This window comes from Oryctolagus cuniculus, chromosome X (genome assembly GCF_964237555.1).
Source record: "Oryctolagus cuniculus chromosome X, mOryCun1.1, whole genome shotgun sequence".
Lineage (NCBI taxonomy): Eukaryota > Metazoa > Chordata > Mammalia > Lagomorpha > Leporidae > Oryctolagus > Oryctolagus cuniculus.
This window is the reverse complement of record NC_091453.1, coordinates 114,293,283-114,318,894: the sequence shown is the minus strand read 5'-3', so window position 1 is coordinate 114,318,894 and position 25,612 is coordinate 114,293,283. Positions and strand designations below refer to the sequence as shown.

The following is a 25,612-nucleotide window of genomic DNA, read 5'->3' as shown; positions in this document are numbered from 1 at the left end:
TTCTTTCAGGCAAGCAGGTGAGAGGTGATAGTTTGTACCAAGGTGATGGGAGCGGAGATGGGGAAAAGTATTCAGAGTCTGGATATATTTGGAGTTACAGTCAATAGGGCTTGAATATAAGAGATAAAGGAGGCAAGATTTTTTGGTTTGAACAGTTGTGCAGAGGTGGTAAGACTGGGAGAAGACTGACAAGGTAGGTGTAGCCAATGAACTGCTTCACATGAATCAGGATAAATGAATCCACTTAACAAATATTTGCTGAACTCCTATGTGCTGATACTGTTCCAGGCTCTAGAATTGGTCTTGTTGGATCAATGTCACATTGTTTTTCAGCTGTGTCTTTCAACACAGGCATTACACCGGTCATTGAAGGAGGGTCCATGCTTTTATATTGTTCACTGCTACATCTCATCTAGCATATAATTGGGCACACACTAGCCCAACATAGGCCTGCTAAATGACTAAATCAAATTATTCAAAGATTTTAGAGTGAGTGTGAATACACTAGATCAATAGTCTAACAGAATGTCAATGAGATAATCAAGGTTTCCACTAAGGTGATTATCAGAAGCACTGAAATGCTGTACACATTTTTATTAATTCTAATCTGTAACTACTTAAGAATCACATAAAAACTGAAGCATGTGCTTTTTAATTTACAAGGTAGCATAAAGTTGCTTTTGGGAAAAGAAGTAAAGATAACCATATTTTTAAATATTAAATTCAGACATACATGTTTAGTTAAATATGGAAATTTTACATTAAGATGTAGCTTTACAAATATTGCTTGTTTAATTTCAAGGATAAACCTGGAAAATGGTAAATTAAAAGATGTTTTATTCTGGGGGGGGCAGTTTTATTCTGTTATAGTGCAGTGGATTAAGTTGTCACTCAGGAGGATAGTATACCACATATGAGCACCAGTTCAAGTCCTGCCTACTCTGTTTCCAATCCAGCTTTCTGCTAAGGCACCTGAGAAGGTAACAGAGGATGGCACAAGTCCTTGAGCCTCTGCCCATCCATGGAATAGGACATCCTATGGGAGACCTGGATGGAGTTCCTAGCTTCCAGCTTCGGCCTGGCATAACCCATGCTGTTGTGGCCATTTGGGAAGTGAACTAGCATACTGAAGTCTCTCTCTCCCTCTCCTCCTCTGCTTTTCAAATAAATAGAAATTTTTTAAAAGCTGTTTTATTCTGAGCTTGGCTCTTCTAATATTATCATTACTGTTTCAGCAGAAACTAAGAAGCAGTGCAGAAAGCAGAAGACAGGCAGCAAAAAAGCCATACTTTCATACTGCTGCTGCTATCCTAGCTTTCTGTAATCTAGCCTGGGATGAACACTGTATATTAACATTACAGTCTTTAAGTTCTGCAGATAACTAAAATATGAACACAAGACAATCTGTTTATGCTTTCTGATGGTAATGCATCTTAAACACCATAACATCAGTATTTCCTTGCTTTAAAAACCTTGGTAAAATAAACCTATAAAATTCCAAACAACCAAATGTCAACTTTACATGATGAAGTATTTCTGCTATGTAGTCGTTTTATGTGCCAACTGGTATCCAAGAATTTAGGCTATTTGCAATATCAACTTGTGATTTTGGAAAGGAATAAGTTGAACTTTTTTTTTCTTGTATCAAGAAGTTTTTTACTTAGTTATAAACAAAGCCAGTCATGTAACATGAGATGTGGTAAGAAGCAAACATCTCTTCAGCCAACTGATTTTTAAAATTTCATTTTTAGATACATTTTTGCTTATTTCAAAGGCAGAATGAGAGAGAGAAAGGAAGAGACAGAGAAAAATGGGTTCATTCCCTAAGTGGCCACATCAGGCAGTTGGCCAGGTAGAAGACAGGAGCTAGGAGCCAGGATTTCCTTCCTTCTCTACCACGTAGATGGCAAGGACCATCTTCAGCTGCCCTCCCAGGCACATTAGCAAGGAGCCATAATTCTGGCTCCAAACCAGCTCATTTCAAATGAATTGAAGTGAGCATATAAAAACAGGCATGCATCTGAAACTTTATAGGGAAAAAACAATCCATAGGAATATTGACAACAGAGGCCAGGTTGTGGCACAGTGGGTTAAGCCACCATCTGCGATGCTGGCATCCCATCTCACATTGCTGGTAAGGTTACAGTCCTGGTGGCTCCATTTCTGAGCCAGCCCTTTGCTAATATGCATGGGAAGGCAGTAGAAGATGATCAAAGTGCCCCTGCCACTCATGTGGGAGACCCAGATAAAGTCTTTGGCTCCTGGCTTCAGCCTGACCCAGCCTCAGTCATTGCAATCATTTGGGGGAGTGAACTAGCAAATGGAAGAACTCTGTGGTTCTCATTCTTTCAGATAGAAATCTTTATTTAAAAGAATATTGACAATATTCATGAACGGCACATTTACAAGCCTCTCTCTATTCTCTAAGCCATGGATTTGTTCAAATTAATTAAGAGCACTTCTTTGCATTACATGAAAATGTTTGGCTTTAAAAAATGTGATTCATCTTATTATTTGGGAAATGCTTAATATTAGCTAATTCCTATCTTCTCTCAGGGCCTCAGAAATAACCAATTTACATTAGGGAAATAGATTACATTCTGAAAAGGAAGAGGTAATGACTTCCAAATGGACTGCATTGGCTCCCCAGGGTGACAAGGAGAGTTACTACTTGCAAAGGAAAAGAGACATACTTAACAAAAACTATTCCAATTTTGCCTTGTTAAAGTTTCTGTTGTAGAAAGCAATAATGATTTCAGCATTTCAGTAATATTGCCAAGACCAGTATTTTTTTTAAAAAATATCTAATGTGAAGTTTCACATTTGTACTCATACAAGGTACTCATAGACTCAGAAAACAAAGCATTCACACCATTTAAGGCATGCCAGAAATCAACTTCTGGTTCATGAATTTATGGTTGAATGCATTATTCAATATTTTGTGTAAATTAAATAGCCTAGTGAGCATTAAATTTAGAAATTCTATCAGATAAGTTTCCAGCATTTCTGTACTTGGAAGCCACCTCCCAAAATTTATTCCCTTTTGATAACAGTATGTATTGTTGCTTTACAATAGTTTTCAGAACCAATATAAAACCTAATTCATAATCATGTGGGTCTGTGTGCCTCATGACTTAATTTCTATCATGTCTTATTTACCACTTTATAGTTCTTTGGTGTCTTCTTTGAGTGTTTATATGAAAAGAACATGAGTATTTAATATCAACCAAATTAAAGAGCAGGAGAAAAGAGGTCAAGATGTGAGGGCAGCCTCCCATAACTGAAGCCTCTTTCCACACACGCATAGAATGTGTGTTTACACAGGAGATGGTAGCATGCCAGGGTCAGCAATGTTTTTAGTGCAGTTCCCAAGCAAAGTTTACTACATCCTTAATGTATTTTCCATCCCCAAATGGTGGAATCTTTACTAAACAATGGTTAATATCTGAACAGACTAGATGTACCCATTATCTTTTGACAGATTCTGGATTCCCAAGAGTGCATTTTCATGTAGATGGAAATGCCTTCCTTACAATGACCTTAATTTGTTATCAGCTATGTATCCTAATCACTGTGTAAATATTCTTTTCATTTAGGAAATCAATTCTCCAATAAATGTTCAAATGCTTCTTGATTATCTTTAAAGGGAACACTATGTGGTATGCAATTTTTCTTTTTAACTTCTTAAACTAGTTTCTTTTAACTACTTACAGACTTATCCCTGGTGAAAATCCTGAGGATTTTAAGAAATCCCCAGAGAACATCTAAAAAGTTGTTAAGACAAATGACCTTGAAGTATAGAAGCCCTTTTCTAAATAGGGTAATGATTACACTTACAGACACTATGATGAAAGAACACCGACACAATTTATTTTCTGTTTTATAAGAAAACTTCTGAGTGCTACAAATTAAATGCATCAATTCTGAATTTGGATATAATGAAGAAAGATTCACAATTTTATTGGGATGACACAACTCTGTGTAATGCTAGGCACCGAGATTCTAAAACAAAAATGAAAGCAAACTGAAGTGTGCAAGATAAAGGTACTTAAGTTCAGAGGATCCATGAACCTCCCCAAATAGTACACAAGCAGCTGTGTAGTGTGTATGTGTACATTTTCCTGTAAGTCCCAAAACTGTAATCAACTTCTAAAGAAACACAAAAGGGTCAAGAAACAGTGTAGGGTAGAATTCTAATCTCCTTCCCTATACTTCCAGTAAGATCATTTGTGTATATCTAACAGTTAATTTTAATAACAAAAAGGTAGAAAACAAATAAAAGGTAACCTGCAAGGACTGGGCTATGAAAAAATCCCGAGTGTTATTTCCTTTATGGGCTTAGCAACAGGTTCCAGTTTAGAGAAAGAAAATGGGGCTGTAGCGGTTAACACAAGCTGAGAGAGAGAGACTCCAGCAGGATTTTTCAAGTCCTTAGAAAAACCAACCTTTAGTATGAATAAAGCAATAGCAGGAACTCCAAATCCAGTGTAACTCAAAGTACAATTTTCAGTTTTTGCATAATTCAACTTATTTTTATTTTTTTAATATCACAAACTTCAATCAGAATACTTTTAAAAATATTATTCTGCATGCATTTAACAAATCTGACAAAAGGACAAATATCCAGTTTACTTGCATCATAACTGAAGTTTTAACTGAACAGCCAAAGAACACATTTAAAATCATTAGGCACAGGTAACAATGAAAAAAACTCCAATGCATTAGTATGATGGCAGCCTACCACTATGCACATGTTCATATAACACTACTAGTAATGACCCTGAAGCACAGGCAAATGGAGATGAAGGACTCTCCCTAAGAAGCAAGTTTAAGGGATCAAATATCATCATCATCATCACTACTGAGGACAAAGCTGCTGCCTGTGGACAGGGGCCCTTCTTCCTTAGCATTCTCAAAACCACCCAAAGTCCCTTTCTCATCAGAATCGTCAAACAACTTCTCATTGGAATTCTCCTCCTCGTCAAATAACTTCTCATTGGAATCATCATCTTCGAATAACTTCTCCTCTACCTCATCACCTGCCTTCATATCTGCATCTTCTTCCTCTTCCTTTTCATCAGAATCTTCAAAGAACTTTTCATCTGCATTGGCTTCTTCCTCCTTTTCGTCAGCATCTTCAGGCCCCTTTTCATCTGCTTCTTCATCCTCTTTCTCATCAGACTCATCTTCGAAAACTTTTTCATATGGATCTTCCCCTTCTTCCTTCTCCTCTGAATCTTCATCAAACTCTCTCTCTGAGCCTTCCTCATCTAACACTCTCTCAGAGCCCTCATCATATTCAGATCTGTCTGTATCATTTTCTTCTAACTCATTTTCAAGAACATTTCCATGAGATTCCTGATCAGAGCCATCTTCGTCAAAATCTCTTTCAACACCGTTTCCTTCAAATTCTTTTTCAGAGCCATCTTCAGACAGTTTTTCTGAGTGTTCTTCCTCAGATTCTCTCTCTGAGTCATCCCCTTCAGACTCCTTTTTGGGGCCACCCTCCTCTTCAGAATCCTTGTTGGGGTCATCTTGCTTGGACTCCTTCACAAAGCCATTCTCTTCATAATCACTTTTGAATCTCTTCTTTGGAGATTCTCTTTCTCTTTTAGAGCCATTCTCTTTCAACTCCTTTTTAGGAGTCCCCTCTTCCAACTCTTGTCCAGGGCTGCCTTCTTCGGACTCTTTCTCAGGGCAGCCTTCTTCACAATCTCTCTCAGGGCAGTCTCCTTCAGACTCTCCTTCAGGGCAGTTCTCTTCACATTCTTCTTCTTTGGCCTCTTTTTTGGGGCCACCTTCTTTAGCATCATTTCCAGAAGCATCTTCTTCAAAGCCTCCCCCATCTTCTGCCTTTTCAAACTTCTCATCAATAGGTTCTTCAAGCGCCATTTCAGTTGCGGAATCTTCAGCATTCATTTCAGATGTGCCAGGGTGCTCTGAAAAGTGCCTTACTCTAGAAGGCCCTGCCCTTTCTGTTGCAACAACAGAATCTGATCGCTGAAGGCCTCTGTTGGCCTCTGGAGCATTGAGGAAAGCCTCCCATCCTCTCAGCCTTTCCTCCCTTTCTCTGGAGGTCTCCTCCACCTGTGGATAAATAGAAACTGTCATTAAAAAAAAACTTTTAGGCAAAAAGAAGTAACCTCTCTGGGCATTTCTAATATTGATCAATGGTACCTCTTCTTCAGAAATTAAAACAATTCCATCTTAAATTTTCAAAAATTTCCATCTTGGGGCAAGTGTTGTGGTAGTGCATTAAGTTGCCAGTTGGGATGCTCACATCCCATACCGGAGTGCCTGGGATCAAGTTCTGCTTCTGTTTCCAATCCACCTTCCTGCTAACATCCACCAGGGCCCAAGTACTTGGGTTCCAACCACCATCCACATGAGAGACCCAGTTGCAGTTCCAGGATCCTGGCTTTGGCCTGGCCTAGCCCTGGCTATTGCAGACATTTGGGGGAGTGAACTGGAGGATGGGGGATCTCTCTCTCTCTCCCTGTCGAACTAGTTAATCAATTAATTTTAAAAAACTTTACATCATGATTTACCAGAGTTTACCATAAATAAGATCATTTAAATAAATGAAACCACCACAGTACTGTAGCAATTTCTCACCTTTTCAAAAGTTAATATTTTAGCTCCAACTGTACTTTATGACATAGAAAGGAAGAGAAACATTTTGGCTCAATGTCTTCTTTTCTTACACTATCCTAAGCCAGCCTCAAAATTTCAGACTCATAAACTGGAAGACTGAAATATTTCTCTTACTAACCTTCAGATGCAAAATAGTATTTAAAATAAGTATTGCTACATTAAACAGATAAAACGGAACCTAAAACCTAAATGTGAAGGGCTGCTGTATTAGTACTTGTTAGTGATGATGCAATGGATGTGCCCTTGACAGCTGCAGAATTTACCTGATAATCTGTAGTCCCATCCCATGCTTCAGCAGTGATTTGACGGCCACCAAACCACCTTCCATCAAGGGTTTGAATGCAATAATCAGCTTCCTCTGGATCCCTAAAGGACACAGAGGCTACACCATCTGGGTGCCTCTAGAAAGACAACAAGGAAAAAAAAGGAACAAATGATAAGATAAAAACATAAGACATACAAGCATGTGACACAGTAGGTAGGGAGTAGCGTTCTCTTTGCTACTTTAAGCTAAATGACTTTATGTATTATTTCTTCTCTTTGATCACAGCTTGTAAAATGCAGCCAGCTGCTTCTTTAGCTTAGTCTTATCTAGCAAGAACCAAGCAATGTCCTTGGAAATGCTTTTGCTGACAACACTGTCTAATGCGAGGCAAGAAAGTATAACCGTTAAGAGTGTAAACTCTGAAGCCAGATAGCCCTGGAATGAAATCCTGGCTTTGTTAGTTACCAGCTGAATGACCTTGGACAAAGTGCTCAATCTCTAACATTTTAGCTCCCTCATCCAGAAAATGGGTGGAATAATGCCTATATACCTCCAAGGGTTATGAGAATTTAATGGGATAACATGTATCACACCATGTAGTACACAAGCAATGGTGACTTTTAATTATTATGCTTTAATTTTGGAAGCACAAAAAGGATACAAAGGGGAAACATAAAGAAGAATTATCTCTCCTGATTGTTTCAAATATGCAGGGAGAGAATAATTCCCAGAGAGGGAGAAAGGCAGGCAAACAGGGAATCATAAGGTCTCATACATTTTTCTTGTACTTTATTTTCCTGATCAAATATTATAGAGTGATGATGAAGAAAAATGAACAAGGAATAACCAAATCTATCAAAGCTTTGACTTGCAATCTATGTTTATCTAATTATTACTAACTAAACACTAACACAAGATAGCAGGTCGTCTATATAAAAATATTCATCTAAAATTCATGGGCATCTAAATGTCTGGTCACCACTTATTCAGTGGGAAGAATGACTGATCTAGGATTCATTTGTCCAAGCCATGAACTTACATCAAAGAGAAGGAGCTTCTTAATTTGTCCAAACTTTGAACACTCTACTCGAAGGTCTTCTCTTATCTCATTCAACACCAAAGGATCATCCTGCAAAAATACAAATGATTAAAATGAATTTTTGCTCACTTCTTTAACTATAAATCCTGAAAAATATCTTGTTCTTACTAACTGAATAAAAAAGCATTTTGCTTAAGGTTGGTTATGCTTGTCTACAGTTTATAAAATTAACAACAACAAAATCAAATGAAGCTAGACTACTTGAGCCACTGTTACTACGACAATATGTCCCGCTTTAAGATAGAAGAAATAGACAAATATGGCAGATGGCAGAAGGGGTGTACAGTGGTAAGGGAAAGCCAAGAGAAGTATCAATGGCAATTCCAAATCTACATCAACTGTGATGGCAGAAGTGTGGAACATGAGTAACGACTGCTAGTTCCTATGTTGTCTATGGCCATCACAATGGAAGTGATGAGAGCCTTTTGTTTTGTGTTTTGGATAGATTCATACTTGCAGAAACGTTAGAATGCAGAGAAACATAGCCTTTTCAATGACTAAGTATTCTATAATTGATTTTCAGGCTTCTAAGAGTCTATTTTAAATCACAGGGTAAATCTTATGAGCATTCCTGTTCATCTTGTCTCCTACCACATTGCACTACCCGATGTTAAACAGACAATAACATACATTCTTGCTGTTGCTTTCTTGCAACTATGAACAACTCTAATAAGAACATCCAAGCACTACTGTTTCTAGTAGCTTTAAATTCAGGTAGACTTTCCTCCCCATAACAAGAGGTTTAAAGATTTTCCTTAGGGATTTCAATTCAATCCCATCAAGGTGGCATGTACCAAGGTATCACTAGTCAAAGTGATCAGTTTCAGTTCACAATTGATCATAACATAGGATTAAGAGTCAAAGGGATCAAAACAAGACTAGTGTCTGCTAATACTAACAGATAGAATTAAAAGGGAGAGAACAATCCAACATGGGAAGCGGGATACACAGCAGACTCATAGAATGGCAGATGTCCTAAACAGCACTCTGGCCTCAGAATCAGCCCATAAGGCATTTGGATATGGCTGAAGAGCCCATGAGAGTATTTTAAGCATGGAAAGCCAAGACACTCAGAAAAAAAAAAAAAGACCTAAATGAAAGATCTCTGTGAGTGAGATTCCAGTAGAAAGAACAGGCCATCAAAAGAGGAGGTACCTTTCTCTGAAGGGAGGAGAGAACTTCCACTTTCACTATGACCTTGTCTAAATAAGATCAGAGTCTGTGAACTCAAAAGGCTTCCATAGCCTTGGCAACTCATGACAAGAGCCTAGGGTGATTACTGACGCCATAAACAAGAGTGTCAATTGTTCAATCAACAACAGGAGCCACTGTACTCCCCATGTAGGATCTCTGTCCCTAAAGTGTTGTACAATATGAATTAATGCTATAACTAGTACTCAAACAGTACTTTACACTTTGTGCTTCTGTGTGGGTGCAAACTGTTGGAATCTTTACTTAATATATACTAAATTGATATACTAAATTGAAAATGAATCTTGATGTGAATGGAATGGGAAAGGGAGCGGGAGATGGGAGGGCTGCAGGTGGGGGGGAAGTTATGGGGGGTAAAAGCCACTGTAATCCAAAAGCTGTACTTTGGAAATTTATATTTATTAAATAAAAGTTAAAAAAAAGATTCCCTGTAGAAATTAACAAATTTTTCTCCAATCCTCAATGCCTGAAAAAGACAGAAAAAGAAAATCAACCTGAATTTCAACTACATACAAATAGAAGATATCCTTCTATGAATTTCTATTTAAGTCAACTTACACTTTCTGGGAAGCACTTAAATGTATCTATCTTTCTTACAGAGTTTTTTTTTCTCAGCAACTAAGGAAGAAGTGCAAAGAACTACAAAAACAAAAATGGCACTCCTGCCCTGAAGTTCTCTCAAAATGCAAAAATAAGCAACTAGGTATGCATTTACTAAAATTAGATTCAAAATAAAAAATACAAAGTCCTACTCATTTTCACAAATCTGAGGCTTCTGAAATTACACTTGGAAGACTCTGGATTTCCCTACTTATAAATATAATTTTGAAGAAACGAATTTGTTTCCTACAGAATTATAACACCAGAGAAGAATGCATTAAAGTCACTGGTAAAGTCATGTGGTAGCCTTTGGTGATGTGTGTGTCTGGTCAGCTACTATGAGACTGTATGCTTTCAAAAGGCAGGAGCTTTGTTTTACTGCATTTTGTATACCTTGCAGAATACCTCCTACAGTACAGACTTTCATACACAGCCAACAATCAATAAAAGCTTTTTCAGAATTTGATAAATTGTTCCTAATATCTCTTTTATTCACCAATGGAAATCAGGATTACTTAAAAATAAACAAAACACTCAACAATTTTAAATCTAAGCATTCCCATTAGGGTGTGCAGGGTAGGATGTGGTGGGGTGGAGGCATCAATTTTATTTCTAAACCAACTTTTTGGTTCTTTTCCTGTAAGATACCAAATCTTAGCCAAAGTCTCACCAGATCTCCATGTTTGTTTTTACCAGCTTTGAAAAACTGATCTATATTAATTGCTGAAGCTAAAAGATAATAATCCCTTCTTTAGGAATACTATTTTAACCTAGCTGGGTACATGTAGAAATTTTCTAAGAAGACTCTGCAAGCAATAGACCTCAGGCTAAAATCAGATTCATATATTAAAACCCTCTGTTGGCCCGTGCTGCGGCTCACTAGGCTAATCCTCCACCTGCAGCGCTGGCACACCGGTTCTAGTCCCGGTTGCTCCTCTTCCAGTCCAGCTCTCTGCTGTGGCCCAGGAAGGCAGTAGAGGATGGCCCAAGTGCTTGGGCCCTGCACCCACATGGGAGACCAGGAGGAAGCACCTGACTCCTGGCTTCGGATCGGCACAGCGCGGGTCATAGCAGCTGTTTAGGGGGTGAACCAATGGAAGGAAGACCTTTCTCTCTGCCTCTCTCTCTCTCTCAGTCTAACTCTGCCTGTCAAAATAAACAACAAACAAACAAACAAAAACCCTCTGTAGGCCAGTGCCACAGCTCACTTGGCTAATCCTCCAGCTGCGGCACAGGCACCCCGGGGTTCTAGTCCTGGTTGGGGCGCCGGATTCTGTCCCGGTTGCTCCTCTTCCAGTCCAGCTCTCTGCTGTGGCCCGGGAAGGTAGTGGAGGATGACCCAGGTCCTTGGGCCCTGCACCCACATGGGAGACCAGGAGGAGGAACCTGGCTCCTTGCTTTGCATCAGCACAGCGCACCGGCTGCAGCACCCATTTTGGGGGTGAACCAACGGAAAAGGAAGACCTTTCTCTCTGTCTCTCTCTAACTCTGCCTATCAAAAAAAAAAAAAAAAAAAAAAAAGACCCTCTGCAGTCAATCCTTAGGATTTTTAGGGTATTGTTTTGTTTTTCCCTGGAAGAAATAAACCACATTTTTTGTGCCTTTCCAATCTAAATTTATGCTGGTAAAGTTAGCTAGTAACCACTATCCACACACACAGCTACTGTGTGTCATACAAAAGAACTGCACCTAATTAAAATTAAGGTGTTCTGTAAGGGTGCAAAGCATACCAGATTTTGAAGATTTAGTACCAAAGGGAAAAAGAACAATGTAACATAACTCATTAATATTTTTATATTTATTACAAGTTGAAATTATTAATATTTTGGATATACAGGGTTAAATAAAATTCGCCTTTAAAATGAAGTTCTCTGGTTTCATGTTGTGATTTTACTGTGGCTATAAAAAAGCTTAAAATACACATGTGGATCACATTATATTTCTCTTGGACAGTGCTGTTATAAACAATGAGAAATCTACCTCTATATCTAAGTTTTCATTCTTCAGCTCCTGGTATTCAAATTTCCAGGCAATGCATTCTGAAATAAGGCTTTGAATTAAATACTGACAACCCCCTGAAGTTAAGAGCATTAGCCTTCATTATTTACCCTGAAACTAAAGAGTACTTGTAAGTATACTGTTTGGAATAATAATATAGTCGACCTCCCAAACTGATTTCTTTCTGAGTGAACTGATGAATCAGCTTCTACTTCCCACTGAAAAGCTCAATGCTGGTATCTGTTCTTTGGGTTCACATGGTGTCTTCAATCAAATGAGACACTTTGCCAAAACAGTCGATAAAAGTAAGTTGTACTATTAACACTTGAGAGCTACATAATATCTATATGAGTGTCATCCAAAACAACTTCCTGTGATGACAGAAGTGCTGTACATCTGCATTATTCAATATGGTTATTACTAGCCACATGTGCTTAGTGTAACTAAGGAACTGAATTTTTAATCTAATTTAAATTATCTTACATTCAAATATCCACATTTGGCTGGAGTCTACCATGCTGGACAGAGCAGGTTTATACGGACACATATCCCTCTTGTTAACAGGCTCTCATCAAGGTAGTCAGACAACAGGAGCCCAGGCAGGTTGGCAAACAAAAACAATGCCAGCAAGCATGTCTTTGCCCATGAACTCTGAAGCCCTTTGTGATGTTAGGCATCTGAAAAGAAAACTTGCCTTGATTTGCAAAGATGCTAAAGAGAAAATGTTTTAAGCACTGGGTGAATAAAAAGATCCTGGCTTGTGAGTAACAGGGGATTCACATTCTTATCCTTCCAATTATTTTCATATAAATATTGAGGGTCTATTAATAAATATACACAGAGAGCCTAGTTTGTGCCAGCCACAATTCTACGCACTTGGAAGTATAGCAGCAAACAAGGCAGACAAAGTCCTGGCTCTCACGGTGCTCATGGTCTAGCAGAGGAAACAAATAAGTTCTATGAAAGAAACAAAATGGAGTAACATAAAGGCTCTATAACTCCAAAATACAGTTTATACTAAACAATTAGGAATTTGTAAGCATGAAACTTCTACTTTGAAAAATATTCACTGGAGGGAATTTGTAGGGGTCAAGGTAAATTCAAAGTCATTTTTTGTGGGAAAGAGTATTTGTTAAGCTAAGAAAAGCTAAATCTGCCCATACTGATAGACTCAAATAAGGCAAGTAAATGACCAAGGCAGGAGTTTGCTTGGTAGCTGGAGCAGAAAGCAGACCGTGGAGAGCCTTAAGCAGCATGCCTCACCCCACACTCCCTCAGTCTTGTTACTATCACATACTGGGAGAAGCCATAGCTGTCACAGCTGGCCCTAGTCACCATCACTGCAACCATGAGCAACAAGGCTGAGACCCAGCAGCTACCTGCCACCCCTGCCCTCAGCGCTGCTGAAACCAGGCCCAGCACCACTGGGCAGTGGCACAGGGAGCTGTGGCCCTGGTGGCCTCACATCATTGGTGCCTGGGCAAGATAACTACAAATGGATATGGTTTCATCAACCAGAATGACACCAAGGAAGATGTATTTATACACCAGGCTGACATAAACAATAATCCAGCAAGTCCTTTCACAGTGTAGGAGATGGAGAGACTATGGTGTTTGATATTGTTGAAGGAGAAAAGGGTGCAGAGGCAACAAAGCTTACAGGCCCTGGTGGAGTTCCAGTCCAAGGCAGTAAATATGCAACATACTTTAACCATTATATATGCCATCCACGCCTTAGGGTTCCTCCACGCAATGACCAACAGAAATTCAGAATAGTGAGAGTGGAAGAATGAACGAAGGGTCAGAGATTGCTTCTGAAGGTCAAGACCAACGGTGCTGGGCCTATTGCAGGCAAAGGTTCCCACCTCACTACATATATAGACCGTATGGGAATGGAGATAGAAGATGCTGACAGTCATGTTGCAGGAGGAGAAGGCAGACCAGTGGGACAGACTATGTGTTGGGCTTACAGAGGATTCTGCAAAGAATGCCAGAGACAGTTTAGATAGGATAAGGAAACTCAAGGAGATGAGACTCAAGATCAGCATCCACTTCGACAGTGCTACCACAGCAATTTCAATTACCAACACAGATGCCCAGATAACCCTAAACTACAAGTTGGCAAGGAGACAAATGCAACCAATTTGAGAATTCATCCCATCCCAAAGCTAAGCAGGGAAGAGTTGAGTAAATGCCAGAGACCATTTCTAGCATCATCAGGTTTAGTCATTCAACAAGAAAAAATGAATATGAAATTCCAGCAGTAAGAAAAGAACAAAAGGGGCTGGTGCTGTGGCATAGCAGGTAAAGCTGCTGCCTGCAGTGCCAGTATCCCATATGGGCGCTGGTTCAAGTTCCGGCTGCTCCACTTCCAATGCAGCTCTCTGCTATCGCCTGGGAAATCAATAGAACATGGCCCACGTCCTTGGGCTCCTGCACCCACATGGGAGACCCAGAAGAAACTCCTGGCTTCATATTGGCCCAGCTCCAGGTGTTATGGCCATTTGGGGAGTGAACCAATGGATGGAAGACCTCTCTCTCTGTCTCTGCCTCTCTTTAACTCTTTTACTTTCTTTTATTTTCATATGTGGAAATTCCAGATCTTTGAATGAAATTTATATTGACATTCACTTTGGAGTGTTAGGACTATTGAATGTGAAAATCAAGGCCTTCTAGTCACAGAAATAAATATGTCACCTAATAAACAAACCACTTATTTACCATGGGCATAAAAAATAATGAATCCTAGGGGATTCTGGAGTTTTATCTAGGAGATGAGGCATTACTATCCATCTATGCATTCCTTTTAAAGTCCCATCTGGCAAAGACAGCACTTCAGAAAGCAACTAGATACATCTCAGCTTATAATGGGGTTACACCCTGATAAACTCACTATTAAGTTGAAAATATCTTAAGTAAAAATTGCATTTATTTCACTTACCCTACTGAACATGATAGTTTAACCTAGCCTACCTTAAATGTGCTTAGAACCCTTACATTACCCTACAGTTGGGGAAAATCTAACAGAAAGCCTATGTTGTAATAAAGTACTGAATCTCTCAAGTAATTTACTAAGTAATGCACAGTACATTGTTGTGACCGCATGACTGTGAGCTGTGGGTCACCGCTGCCACCCAGCATCTACAGAAAGGATCCTATCATGTATCAGCATCCCAGGAAAAGATGAAAATTCAAAGAACAGTTCTATTAAGTGCATATTGCTTTTGCACCATCATAAAACTGAGAAATCATTAAGTTGAGGACCATCTGTAGTACATGTGTGCATGAATGTGTGTGTGCGTGTTTTAACCACATGACATTACCACTTCAAGTATAAAATCACTCTATTTCAAGATTATTCTGGATTTCTGGACAGATGAGAAATCATGCAACCTTATAAACAGACCACATGTATCTTCTTCATGACCTCAAAAGATGCCTGATTTGCTGAGATAGAGCTCAACTGGGCACTCTCTACTGGGGCTAACATGATATTGCCATTTTGACTCTGTTTAAATGCACAAAAGAAACAAGGATGTGTACCAGCTGCAACTAGATCATTTGTAATCTTGGAATTTTACATTGTGAATTTTTTACTCATGTGTATCCTGCTGTCAACGTGAGAACCAGACAAGAACAAAGGGTCGTTTGTCCACCAATGATTGTATGTTTACACCAGCAGATGGAGATAAGAACAGAGACAGAATACAACATAAGGTACCTTGATGATAATTAAGACTCACCAGTATTCCTTAAACTTCTTTAGTAGTTAGCTTTTCTTTATTCACTGTACTTGAATTTTCATAAGGACATTAAGTATTATAACATCTTCCTAATAGCCACTAAAGAGTTTCCTAAAAATTAGACACTGAAAAAATAATCTCCACTATTTAAACATCAGGGGCTATGTTTAATTGGAATCTTTCAGAATAAAACTTTTGGTACTAAAGTGAAATTTTCATTTGCAAGTGTGACTCATATTCTCAGCTCATACTTGTTGAACTACACTCAAAATCCACAAACAGTTCCCATATAGCTTCTAATATTTTTAAATGATTTCCCACACCAAATAGCTGCTGCTGGGTGCCACAGTCCACAGCCTACATGGGTTACAATTCGAGGAACACTGAGCTAAACAAAGGGAAATCTTAAAAACTTCGATCGATTCTTTGTTCTATTTTCCTGCCTTAACTAAAACACAAACAGGTAGGATGTGACATGACAATGCTGAGGCAAGGAAAGCTGCGGTCTCCTTTGAAAGAAAGCATATCTGCATTGCGGTCAGTCCTACCTCAAAATCCATAGGATGAAACATATTTTTGATGATGACAACTCGTTCATGGCGCATCCGGGATGGTCCAGCTCTCCTCTCAGGTCTCCAATCCAACTGCCTAATGTAATAAAGCAGTAACAAGAAACTGTGAACTTCATTCAGACTTGCATAGAGGAAAAAAAGCAAGTCGCTAATATCACCAGTTCTTGAGTACTTAACAATGATAATTATTTGATTCTAAAACAACAGTGTGTACTTTAGTAATAGTTCCATTCAAAGAACTTTCTGAAATAAAAACACTGAGCAAGGGAAAAATGGACTTACTGAAATTCCCAGAATATATTTTTTTTTTCCAGAGCAACTGCTGTTTCATTATACAAACATTCCAATGAAATTCCTAGAAAATTTCTAATTAGTTAGAAACTATTTATGATTCTCAAGATAAGATATACAGGGCTGGCACTGTGGCGTAGTAAGTTAAGCATCTGCCTGTGCCGCCGGCATGCCATATGGGTGCCAGTTCAAGTTCTGGCTACTCCACTTTCAATCCAGCTCCCTGCTGATAGCCTGGGAAAGCAGTAGAAGATAGCCCAAGTCCTTGGGCCCCTGCACCTGTGGGAGACCTGAAGAAGCTCCTGGCTCCTGGTGTCGGATCAGCTTAGCTCCGGTCATTGTGGCTATTTGGGGATTGAACCACTGGTAGGAAGACCTCTCTGTCTCTCCCTCTCTCTGTCTGTAATTCTGCCTCTCAAGTAAATAAATAAATCTTAAAAAATGATTAAGACATACTTGGAGGACAAAAGAAATCTTTTAATTGTATTGATTTTTAGGCATTTTGTCATTATAAAGAATTGCATTGATATATGAAAAACTGTTCATTCTTTGTTACAATATTAAATTTTACTAACTTCGTTTATAAAATTTGTAGGTATTATTTTAGCTACTCTTGTAAAAAAGTGAGATAGCACAACTAACTGCTTTTAAGTATTTACTATGATAAAAGTATTCATCACTTTAGCTAATTTCTTAAACTAGCGTATTTCAAAAAGTTTATTAAATAACTTGAGAACATTTTATATATACATACATATATACTATATATGATTTTAGAACATTTTATATATGTATTACATATGACTACATAGTAAGTACAAAAATAAAATCTATCATTTCTATTTCTAACAAACCTACATATAAAAATTCAGCTCCTGGTGCAACTGATTTTAATCCACATGGAAAATGAACTAATGGTTCTGGTATGTAAGCATAAAATATTTTATTTAATTTGATGTAAAGCATTTTCTAAAGAGCTGGCTTCTCTCAGCTCATGTAAGCACCCAAAAAAGGAAAAACCACACCACTGCCAAATCATCTCATTGTATAGACTACTGAAGGTTCCAGATGATCTAATGAAATTCCTTTAAAACTATATGTAGACATAACCAGGTAGCTATTACTAAAATACTCTAAGGTATTTATATGAAATATTTCAAAAAGGAAAAAAAGGACAAACTTTTGTTGCATAGACAGCTTCTTCTTATAGTCTTTGCACTTCTTCTTCTTCTTTGAGGCATCATATTCCCCCTTTAGCTGGAACTTTGCCACTTCTACATGCAATTTGTAGCCTCTGATTTCATCTTCATCCAAAAGTTTTAATGCAAGTTCCACAGATTCTCTCTTTAGAAAAGCAAAATAAAACAGTCCATAAGCTATAACTGAAGTGAAAGTTATACGAACAACAAAGATTTAAACAGAACTACCTACTTTGTGATACAGAACTTTAGAATGCAAACCAAGAAACCTGCATTTGAGACACAGCTGTCCCTAACCAACTAGCTATATAAACGTGGGCAAGTTATTCAAGTTCCCTAAGCCCTAATTCTTTACCTTAAAAAGTTTTCCCTTTATTGTCCCTGACCAAAATTAAATGAAACAATGCATGGCAAGGCTAGAGACTGGCACATGGAAGGTACTCAATAAATTCTATTCTTATTTGGCAATTTTGCTTCCTAAAGCCCCATTTTCTCACCTGTAGAACAAGGCAAATGGACTTGCATGATTTCTAAGGTGCACTCTAGTTTTTAAATCCTGCAATACTCCTTCTTAAAAGAGTAGATGATTAAACAAACTGGGAATAGCATAGCCAAACTTTGTTTAAGGGGGCTGGTGCCATGGTATAGTAAGTAAAGCTGCTGCCTGTGACACTGCCTTCCTATATGGGAGCTGGTTCGTGTGCCGGCTGCTCCACTTCCAATATAGCTCCCTGCTAATGTGCCTGGGAAAAGCAGTGGAAGATGGTTCAACTGCTTGGGCCCCTGCTACCCACATGGGAGACTGGATAAGCTCCTGGTTCCTGGCTCTGTCCTGGCTTAGCCCCGGCTGTTGTGGTCATCTGGGGAGTGGAACAGCAGATGAAGATCTCTGTCTCTCTGTAAGTCTCTCTATCTCTGTTAGTTTGACTTTCAAGTAAGTAAGTTTTTTTTAAAAATCTTTGTTTCACCAACTAAAATGTGGGTCTCTAAAATACTGAGAAACAGAAGATAATTATTTGACAGTTTGTACATTAAACACATTTATGGATTCTGGGTCCTACACAAAGGCAGCAGTTGTCAGTCCTAGAGTCATCAAAGATCCAAAGAAATCACAAAAGGACACTGAACTCAAGATACTTGTACAAATATGGATCCTAGAATAATTATTTTTCTGGAACCCAGTTAACTGGTTTGACAATGCTGTACTTTTATGTTTCCTGAATTATACACATCCAAAGCTTTTCAAAACTTTGTTTTCTTTAAAAATCTTAAACATCCAATCAGACTCCCTAAGAATCTATACACAGATTTTAAAACAACCCTTAAAGAACTTGTAAAACCCTCAAATCTCCTTACATTTGAACTTTACCAAACTACCTTCCTAAAATGATCAGGCTCATGTCCCTTAAACGTATCATGTTTAAGATCCAGGTCAAAAACCAATCTCCCAAAAAGATGTCAGCTTATCCTACCCTCCTCTGATCCTACTAGAATCCTGTACGCTCACAGCACACCTGTGGTGTCTGCTGTTTCATCATTTTGATTTTACTTTGAAATTATTCTCAGGTTCTATGACTGTATACATACTGCCACCGTGCTCATTCCTTTTGTACCCTGCTCTAATACATAACACATGCTCCTAAGGTGGCAGATGTTCCAGACGATGGCTGCCTTTGTCTCTAACTTTTCCCCATGTAATTTATAGTACCATTACCACATGAGGTTCTTTAAATTTCTGTTAACTACACTCTTTCTTCTCTCCCATTTAAAAAGTATTTTAAATCACAAGGCATTAATTACCGTCTCCTTTATGGTCTAATTCAAGGGTCAGAAAAGTCCTTTTGAAAAGGGCCACTTAGTAAATATTTTAAGTTTCATGACTCACGGGGTCTGTGCTGTAACCACTTAACTCTTGCCAATGAAACATAAAAATAGCCATAGGCAAATGTGTTAGTGAATGAATGTGGCTGTGTTCCAATAAAACTTTATTTACAAAAACGGGTACCAGGCTGTATGCTGGTCTACTAAGTGGGTAAATTTTCAAGTAGAGTTCTAAACTGATTAGATGTATCAATAAAAAGACCTTTATAGTCAGAATGCTTTTAAGACAAAAGAAGCATATCAAATGCTTATATAATATTTTGAACTGATTACATATTTTTTTTTTTTTTTTTTTTGACAGGCAGAGTGGACAGTGAGAGAGAGAGGCAGAGAGAAAGGTCTTCCTTTGCCGTTGGTTCACCCTCCAATGGCCGCCGCGGCCGGCGCGCTGCGGCCGGCGCACCGCGCTGATCCGATGGCAGGAGCCAGGAGCCAGGTGCTTTTCCTGGTCTCCCATGGGGTGCAGGGCCCAAGCACCTGGGCCATCCTCCACTGCACTCCCTGGCCACAGCAGAGAGCTGGCCTGGAAGAGGGGCAACCGGGACAGAATCCGGCGCCCCGACCGGGACTAGAACCCGGTGTGCCGGCGCCGCTAGGCGGAGGATTAGCCTAGTGAGCCGCGGCGCCGGCCTGATTACATATTCTTTTAAAACAAGTAAATAACCTTTCCAATGTGATACATACAGGTACCATCTGAAATTTCAGTTTTCCTCATATCCTGTTTTGAACAGTTCCTGGTCTTGTTTATTATCTATAAAAGATTATAGTCCTGGTTCCTCAGTTGAAAATGGAGATACAAGAAACTTATCTGACCATATAACTAACCTTCAAATAACAGCAAAGCCCATCTCCTTTAAGATTTCCTTGATTATCTTTGTAAAGTTTGACCTTAAATTCTTCTGTCTGAGGATCTCTCATAATAATACCAAACTTGGACATAAGCTGTATAAATTCGTCCACTGTAATGTCTGGAGGCAAACCTGTAACATTAAGAAAAAATTTTCTTAAATCCCTAAAGGCAGTTATAATAAAGATGAGAGCTACTTAGCGTTCTACAAGTTAGAAATCTACAACTTAAGTGAGTGCTATGTTGATTTCCTCAATGGATGTAAAAATCTCACATCATCAAAACAGAGAAAAGTTCACATTTTTGTGTATTCAAGCATGCATTAAAGTTATGCTTTGCTCAGGCTTCACTGAACCTGCATTGGCAAACTTCTCTAAGTTTAGTTAAAGCAGGCAAAAATGATAGCATGAAAATGACATATACTTAATTTTTCCTAGTTCTGTCATAAACATATACTTAATGAATGTATACAGCTGAGCAACAACAACAAAGCACAGTGATAAGAAATGGACTTTAAAGAAACTGAAAACTAAAAATCACTTTGTAAGAAAACTGAACAACCAAGTATTCACTATCCCAAATTTGTTTAAAAGTATACAAACCAGACACATATACATTTGTATTTCTGTCTTCTTCAACATGAAACCATCCTAAAAATACAAATGAAATAAATATATAAAACTCAAGGTAATGTAAGATTTATATTATAAAATATATAAACAGTGGCAGTCTGTTGAAACTTACAAGAACTTTATCTTATTCTTAGAAAACTAAGACAAACTCATTTAAAGCACTACCCAGCTTTCCAAGTGTTTGAATCTTTTGACAGATGCAGTATTGTCTTAAAAAAAGGCCTGTTTATTTTGATTGTTGCTTATTATTTAGATTTTTGACTAGTACGTAATATTTGTACATTTTGAAATGTGTTATTTATTTTTATCTACTTGGAAAACAGAGAGAGATATCTTCCATCTGTTGTTTCATTCTTGAAATGTCCACAAACAAGGTTGGGCTGGGTCAGGCCAAAAACAGGAGTCCAGAATTCCTCCTAGTGTCCCACATGGGTAGCAGGGGCCCAAGGACTTGATCCGTCATCTGCTCCCCTCCAGAATACAGATACAGGAAGCTGAATCAGAAGCTGAGGAGCCACAACTTAAACTGACACTCTGATATGGGGTGCCGGGTTCCCAGTGGCAGCTTAACCTGCTGCACCACAATACCGATCCCTACTTAAACATTTTCATGGGCTATAGTAAAATTTTTCAATATACAAATAGAGCATAAACTAATCAAATCAGGTAATTATGAATCTGCCATTATTTAAATAAAAAAATCTTGCCATTTGTTCAAAGCTATTATAAATCTCCAAAAAGTAACTCTATGTATACATTCACACTTTTAAGTTTTTACACTCATATTCTGCAAGCTAGAACTACTTGCCTGACTCGGATTTTCTTTTTTCTCCCTTCTTTCTGGGATCAGTGGGTTCAGGAGTTTTTCTTTGTGGAGGTTCCTCAGCAATCCTAGTATTGACATCTTGTATGTTTGCCGTAGAACTAGATGCGCCATCATTAGAGAAGCCATAATTGGCCTGATATGTAGCAATGAAATCTTCAGTGATCTAAACAAGAAATTTAGTTCATGCACGTGTGTGCATACACATACAAACACATGCACAGAAATTCAGTTATTTCCACCCATAAACTTCAAACTGTGTCATATTACAGACTATTTGGCTATATAACTTACCATCGAAGACGCTGCGTGAATAATAATTGTAGTTGTAGTGATTAAAGTGTAAATCCAAGAATGGTCACCTGATACAAATACTTAAATTATCAAGACAAAAGTCTGTGGTACTAATAAAGCACTTTAAGTGATGTTGGTCCCTTTTCTAGTTGATGCATTTATAAATTACTACCTCTCCACAGTCTACTGACTAAGGCTACACATACATATAACAAAGGAAATACCAGGTAACAATACGACAGGATAACAACCTACAGTCAACTAATAAGCTAACCACAAAATCCACTTTTTTTACTGTATAGAAGCACACATATATTTCCACTTAATTATTCAATATGTGAATTCAAAGAGCACATAGAATGGAAGTGTGATGTGGCATACAAAGAATGAGACTCATAATTACAAAGCTAAATGATCATTTGAAATCTATCACTAATGAAATCACCATTTAGAATCAGAATCAATTCAGGGCAAATCCAACTAGTTTTGGGGGGAAAATGGACTATTATATAATGTTAGAAAAGTGCTTATAGCATCACACCAATTCAATCAACATTCAGTACACACATGAATGGGGAAAATTTAAAACTCAAAGTTTGAAGAGGTAAGGGCCTCAATAACACAAAAATGTAGAACGATAAATTAATCCACTACCAGACTACTGTTAAAAGTACTCAGAAGGCTGAAGAAAGCCAATTTGCCTCAAGCTGACACTACCTGTACTTTTGTAAAATAGCAAATTTTAAAAAGTTGGAGAACTTTCAATATATACAAATATAAAATGGGAAAGAAAAGTAGAAATGAAGACTTTTTCACAGATCAGTCTAATCACACAATGGAGACACGCTGTGTTTTGTTGGTTTGCATGTCTTGGTGTGCTATTAGTAGTCTTTCTGGCCTCCACAGGAGACTCAGAATAACAGAGTGCTTCTACAGCAAAGTTTACAGAACCAAGTTTCACTAGTTATGTTACTTCCAAGCAGAAATAAAATATCTAACAATTTCTCAGTACTCCAAACTAACATGCACACATCTTTTCCAACCATACTCTGCGCATCCCTCATTGTATTCTTGTGGATGTAAAGTTCAAACATAAATGCCTAAGGACAAACGCAGCAGGCAGAGAAAGCAAGGAGCAAACAAAGTTCATTCAGCACAAGTATATAAACAGCAACTTTTTGTAAACGAAGACATATGCTAAACGTGAATTCCTACGATAAGTGAGGTAAGCGAGGGCGGCTATCTGAGATGATCAGCTACAAAATTTTTTGTGTGTTTTTCCTCTTTGCAATAAAAAAGTCATCAATAGAATAGCCAACTGTGACCTTCACAGACAAAATAAAGCACGGAAAAGGCATTTAATACCCCATTCGAAAGATTTACGTTCCTTTACACATCAACTCTGCAAAAGACACAACAAAAACAAGCGTCACCATCCAGGGGGGTGAGGACCACAGACCTGACTGAGTGAGCACAGCAAATGTAAAAGTGCTCTGTGAAGCTGGCCAGGCGGCCCGCTCTGCAGTGGCGCCAGTGCTACTCGCTTACCTTGGGGAACCAAGCCTTCTTGTCTAGGTCCCACTCGTACGGGGTGTCAGCCGCCTGCTGCCCGAAAGAATCGGGTTCTCCGCCGGGATCGTTCTGGGTGTCACCCTCCTTGGTGTCTCCGTACAATTCTTGCATTCGCAACTGCTCATCAAACTCGTCGTTCCCACCCAAGTTGTTGCCGCTCATGTTTCCTACCTAGCCCAGAAGCAGGGTTCAGACGAGCGAAGAGGCCGAAATGACGCCAGAGAGGGGATCTGAGAAGGAGGTCGGCCGTGCTCCGCTCCCGCCCCGCGGCCCCCCGGCCCGCCTCCCCACGGCGCCCCAGCAATCCCCGGGAAGTCGGGACCGCTCGCCGCCGCGCCGCCCCTCGCTCCGCGCGGCTGTCCGCCCGCCCACTGCGCGCGCGCGCGCCGATCCTCTCAGCTCGGCTCCGCCACCGCCCACCTGGCTTGAACCACCGGGCCTCGGCGGCGCCGCCGCTCGGTCCAGGGCGCGGCGAGAGCGCGCACGCGCGCCGCCGCCACCGCCGCTCGGGTCTGAGACGACTGCAATTCTCGCGGCAGCGTCAGGAAATGACTTCAAACGGAGCCCTCCTCAGGCTGACGCAGTCGCCATTGTGGGCGCGGTGTGACGTCCTGTGTCGCGCCGACACGCCTACCATGACGTCAAAAGGTGCCGACGAAGGCCTGAGGCGCAGGGTCCGGAGGGGCGGGGCGCCAAGGAATGCGCGGCTGTCGTGCGTTGATGACCACCAGGCCCTTCCTGTGGACGAGATGAGGTCCTTTAGGGCAATGCAGTCCCTTGGGGGCCTTAGGCCCCGTGGGTCTTCGGAAGGTTCGGCCTGGCTGACCTAGTCCGGGCGGTACCCCAAAGGAAGGTGTGGGAATACTGCCTTGCAGTGGGCGCCATCTTGGGGGAGTGGGTGGGACCGGCAGGACAGGTTTCTCTCGCTTCCTTAAAACGCAAAAACGTCGCGTCTCCGTCGCCCAAAAACTCTTCCCTGCTTCGGTGTCATGTCTTTTACTTATTTGTTTCTGATTGCCCTGGGATAGGCTCCGGCTCTGGCTCATCTTGGTAGCCTAATCACCTGCTGCAGGATTTGCTGTCTAGTGTGCAGTGACTGAATGAACGAACAAACCAAGGATAAGCACAAGGATCAACCTTTGCCTAATCTCAGACTCCTGTTTGATCGTCTCATGCCTTCCTCTGGACGAAGAGTTGGACTCTGCCTGCCTCGTCCTCCAGGATTCAGAAGTGCTCAAGCCCCAAACTTGAAACGTAAACATAAACATCCCAGTGTAAACACAACCTGTGCTGGCCCAGTAACTTTGTCTTTCCTTTAGAAAGATACAGCACGCTTTTGTTCTAAACAGAACTTTTTTTTTTCCCTGCAAATTACTTGCTTTGCTGAAAACGAAGAAGTCCATATTTGTCACTTGGTATAACAGTTATTGAACTAGTAAGTGTCAGGCAATGTACTAGGCTCTGGTGACTCAACAGTCAACAAGATGGGCACAGCTCGTGGGAAACAGGCTCAGGAAGGCTAATAAATCTGACAGGAGAGGTATGGGGTGCCAGAGACAGTGGTTCTCAAACTTTCTGATCACAGGATCGCTTTACTCCCCCAAAATACTGAAGAGTCCAAAGAGTTTTTGTTTATATGGTTTATATTTACCATTATTTCCAAAACAGTCATTTTAATGAGTATTTATTAGTCCATTTAAAAATGACAGCCCGTTAGGTGTTCATTGAGGATGGAGAAAAGCTCCTCAGAAAAAATTATTTCTACTATTCCAGTGACATTTGCTTCGAAACTTAGCAGCTGAGTATGAATTCTAGAAAATCCTGGCTCCTCACATGCCAACTGTGTGAATCCATGTTTCAACCATAACCATAGTTTTTGAAATAGTAGTTTGGGTTTGTATTTGTTTATATTTTTGTTTTAAGTACATTT

General features: G+C 39.5%; 1 protein-coding gene across 1 annotated transcript; it reads right to left on the bottom strand.

Annotated features, from left to right (window-relative positions):
• Positions 1 to 3,848: 3,848 nt before the first annotated feature.
• Positions 3,849 to 24,236, bottom strand: HTATSF1 (HIV-1 Tat specific factor 1). The gene is made up of 10 exons (XM_002720326.5): positions 24,103 to 24,236; positions 23,659 to 23,853; positions 21,802 to 21,982; positions 20,964 to 21,011; positions 20,340 to 20,494; positions 17,615 to 17,778; positions 16,120 to 16,219; positions 7,959 to 8,048; positions 6,918 to 7,055; positions 3,849 to 6,087 (listed from the first exon to the last, which is right to left on the bottom strand). Exons 2-10 carry the CDS (start codon positions 23,842 to 23,844, stop codon positions 4,837 to 4,839), a joined length of 2,313 nt encoding a protein of 770 aa, XP_002720372.2. The 5' UTR covers positions 23,845 to 23,853; positions 24,103 to 24,236; the 3' UTR covers positions 3,849 to 4,836.
• Positions 24,237 to 25,612: the final 1,376 nt, after the last annotated feature.

Bases quoted from the DNA above. Each gene is read 5' to 3' on its own strand.
- HTATSF1 (XM_002720326.5), bottom strand. From the start codon at position 23,844: ATGAGCGGCAACAACTTGGGTGGGAACGACGAGTTTGATGAGCAGTTG. The intron at 17,779-20,339 runs GTTAGTTATATG...GCTTTTCTAAAG, and splicing joins GGCTTTGCTGTTATTTGAAG to AGAGAATCTGTGGAACTTGC. The intron at 6,088-6,917 runs GTAAATTCTGCA...ATTTATCCACAG, and splicing joins ATGGGACTACAGATTATCAG to GTGGAGGAGACCTCCAGAGA.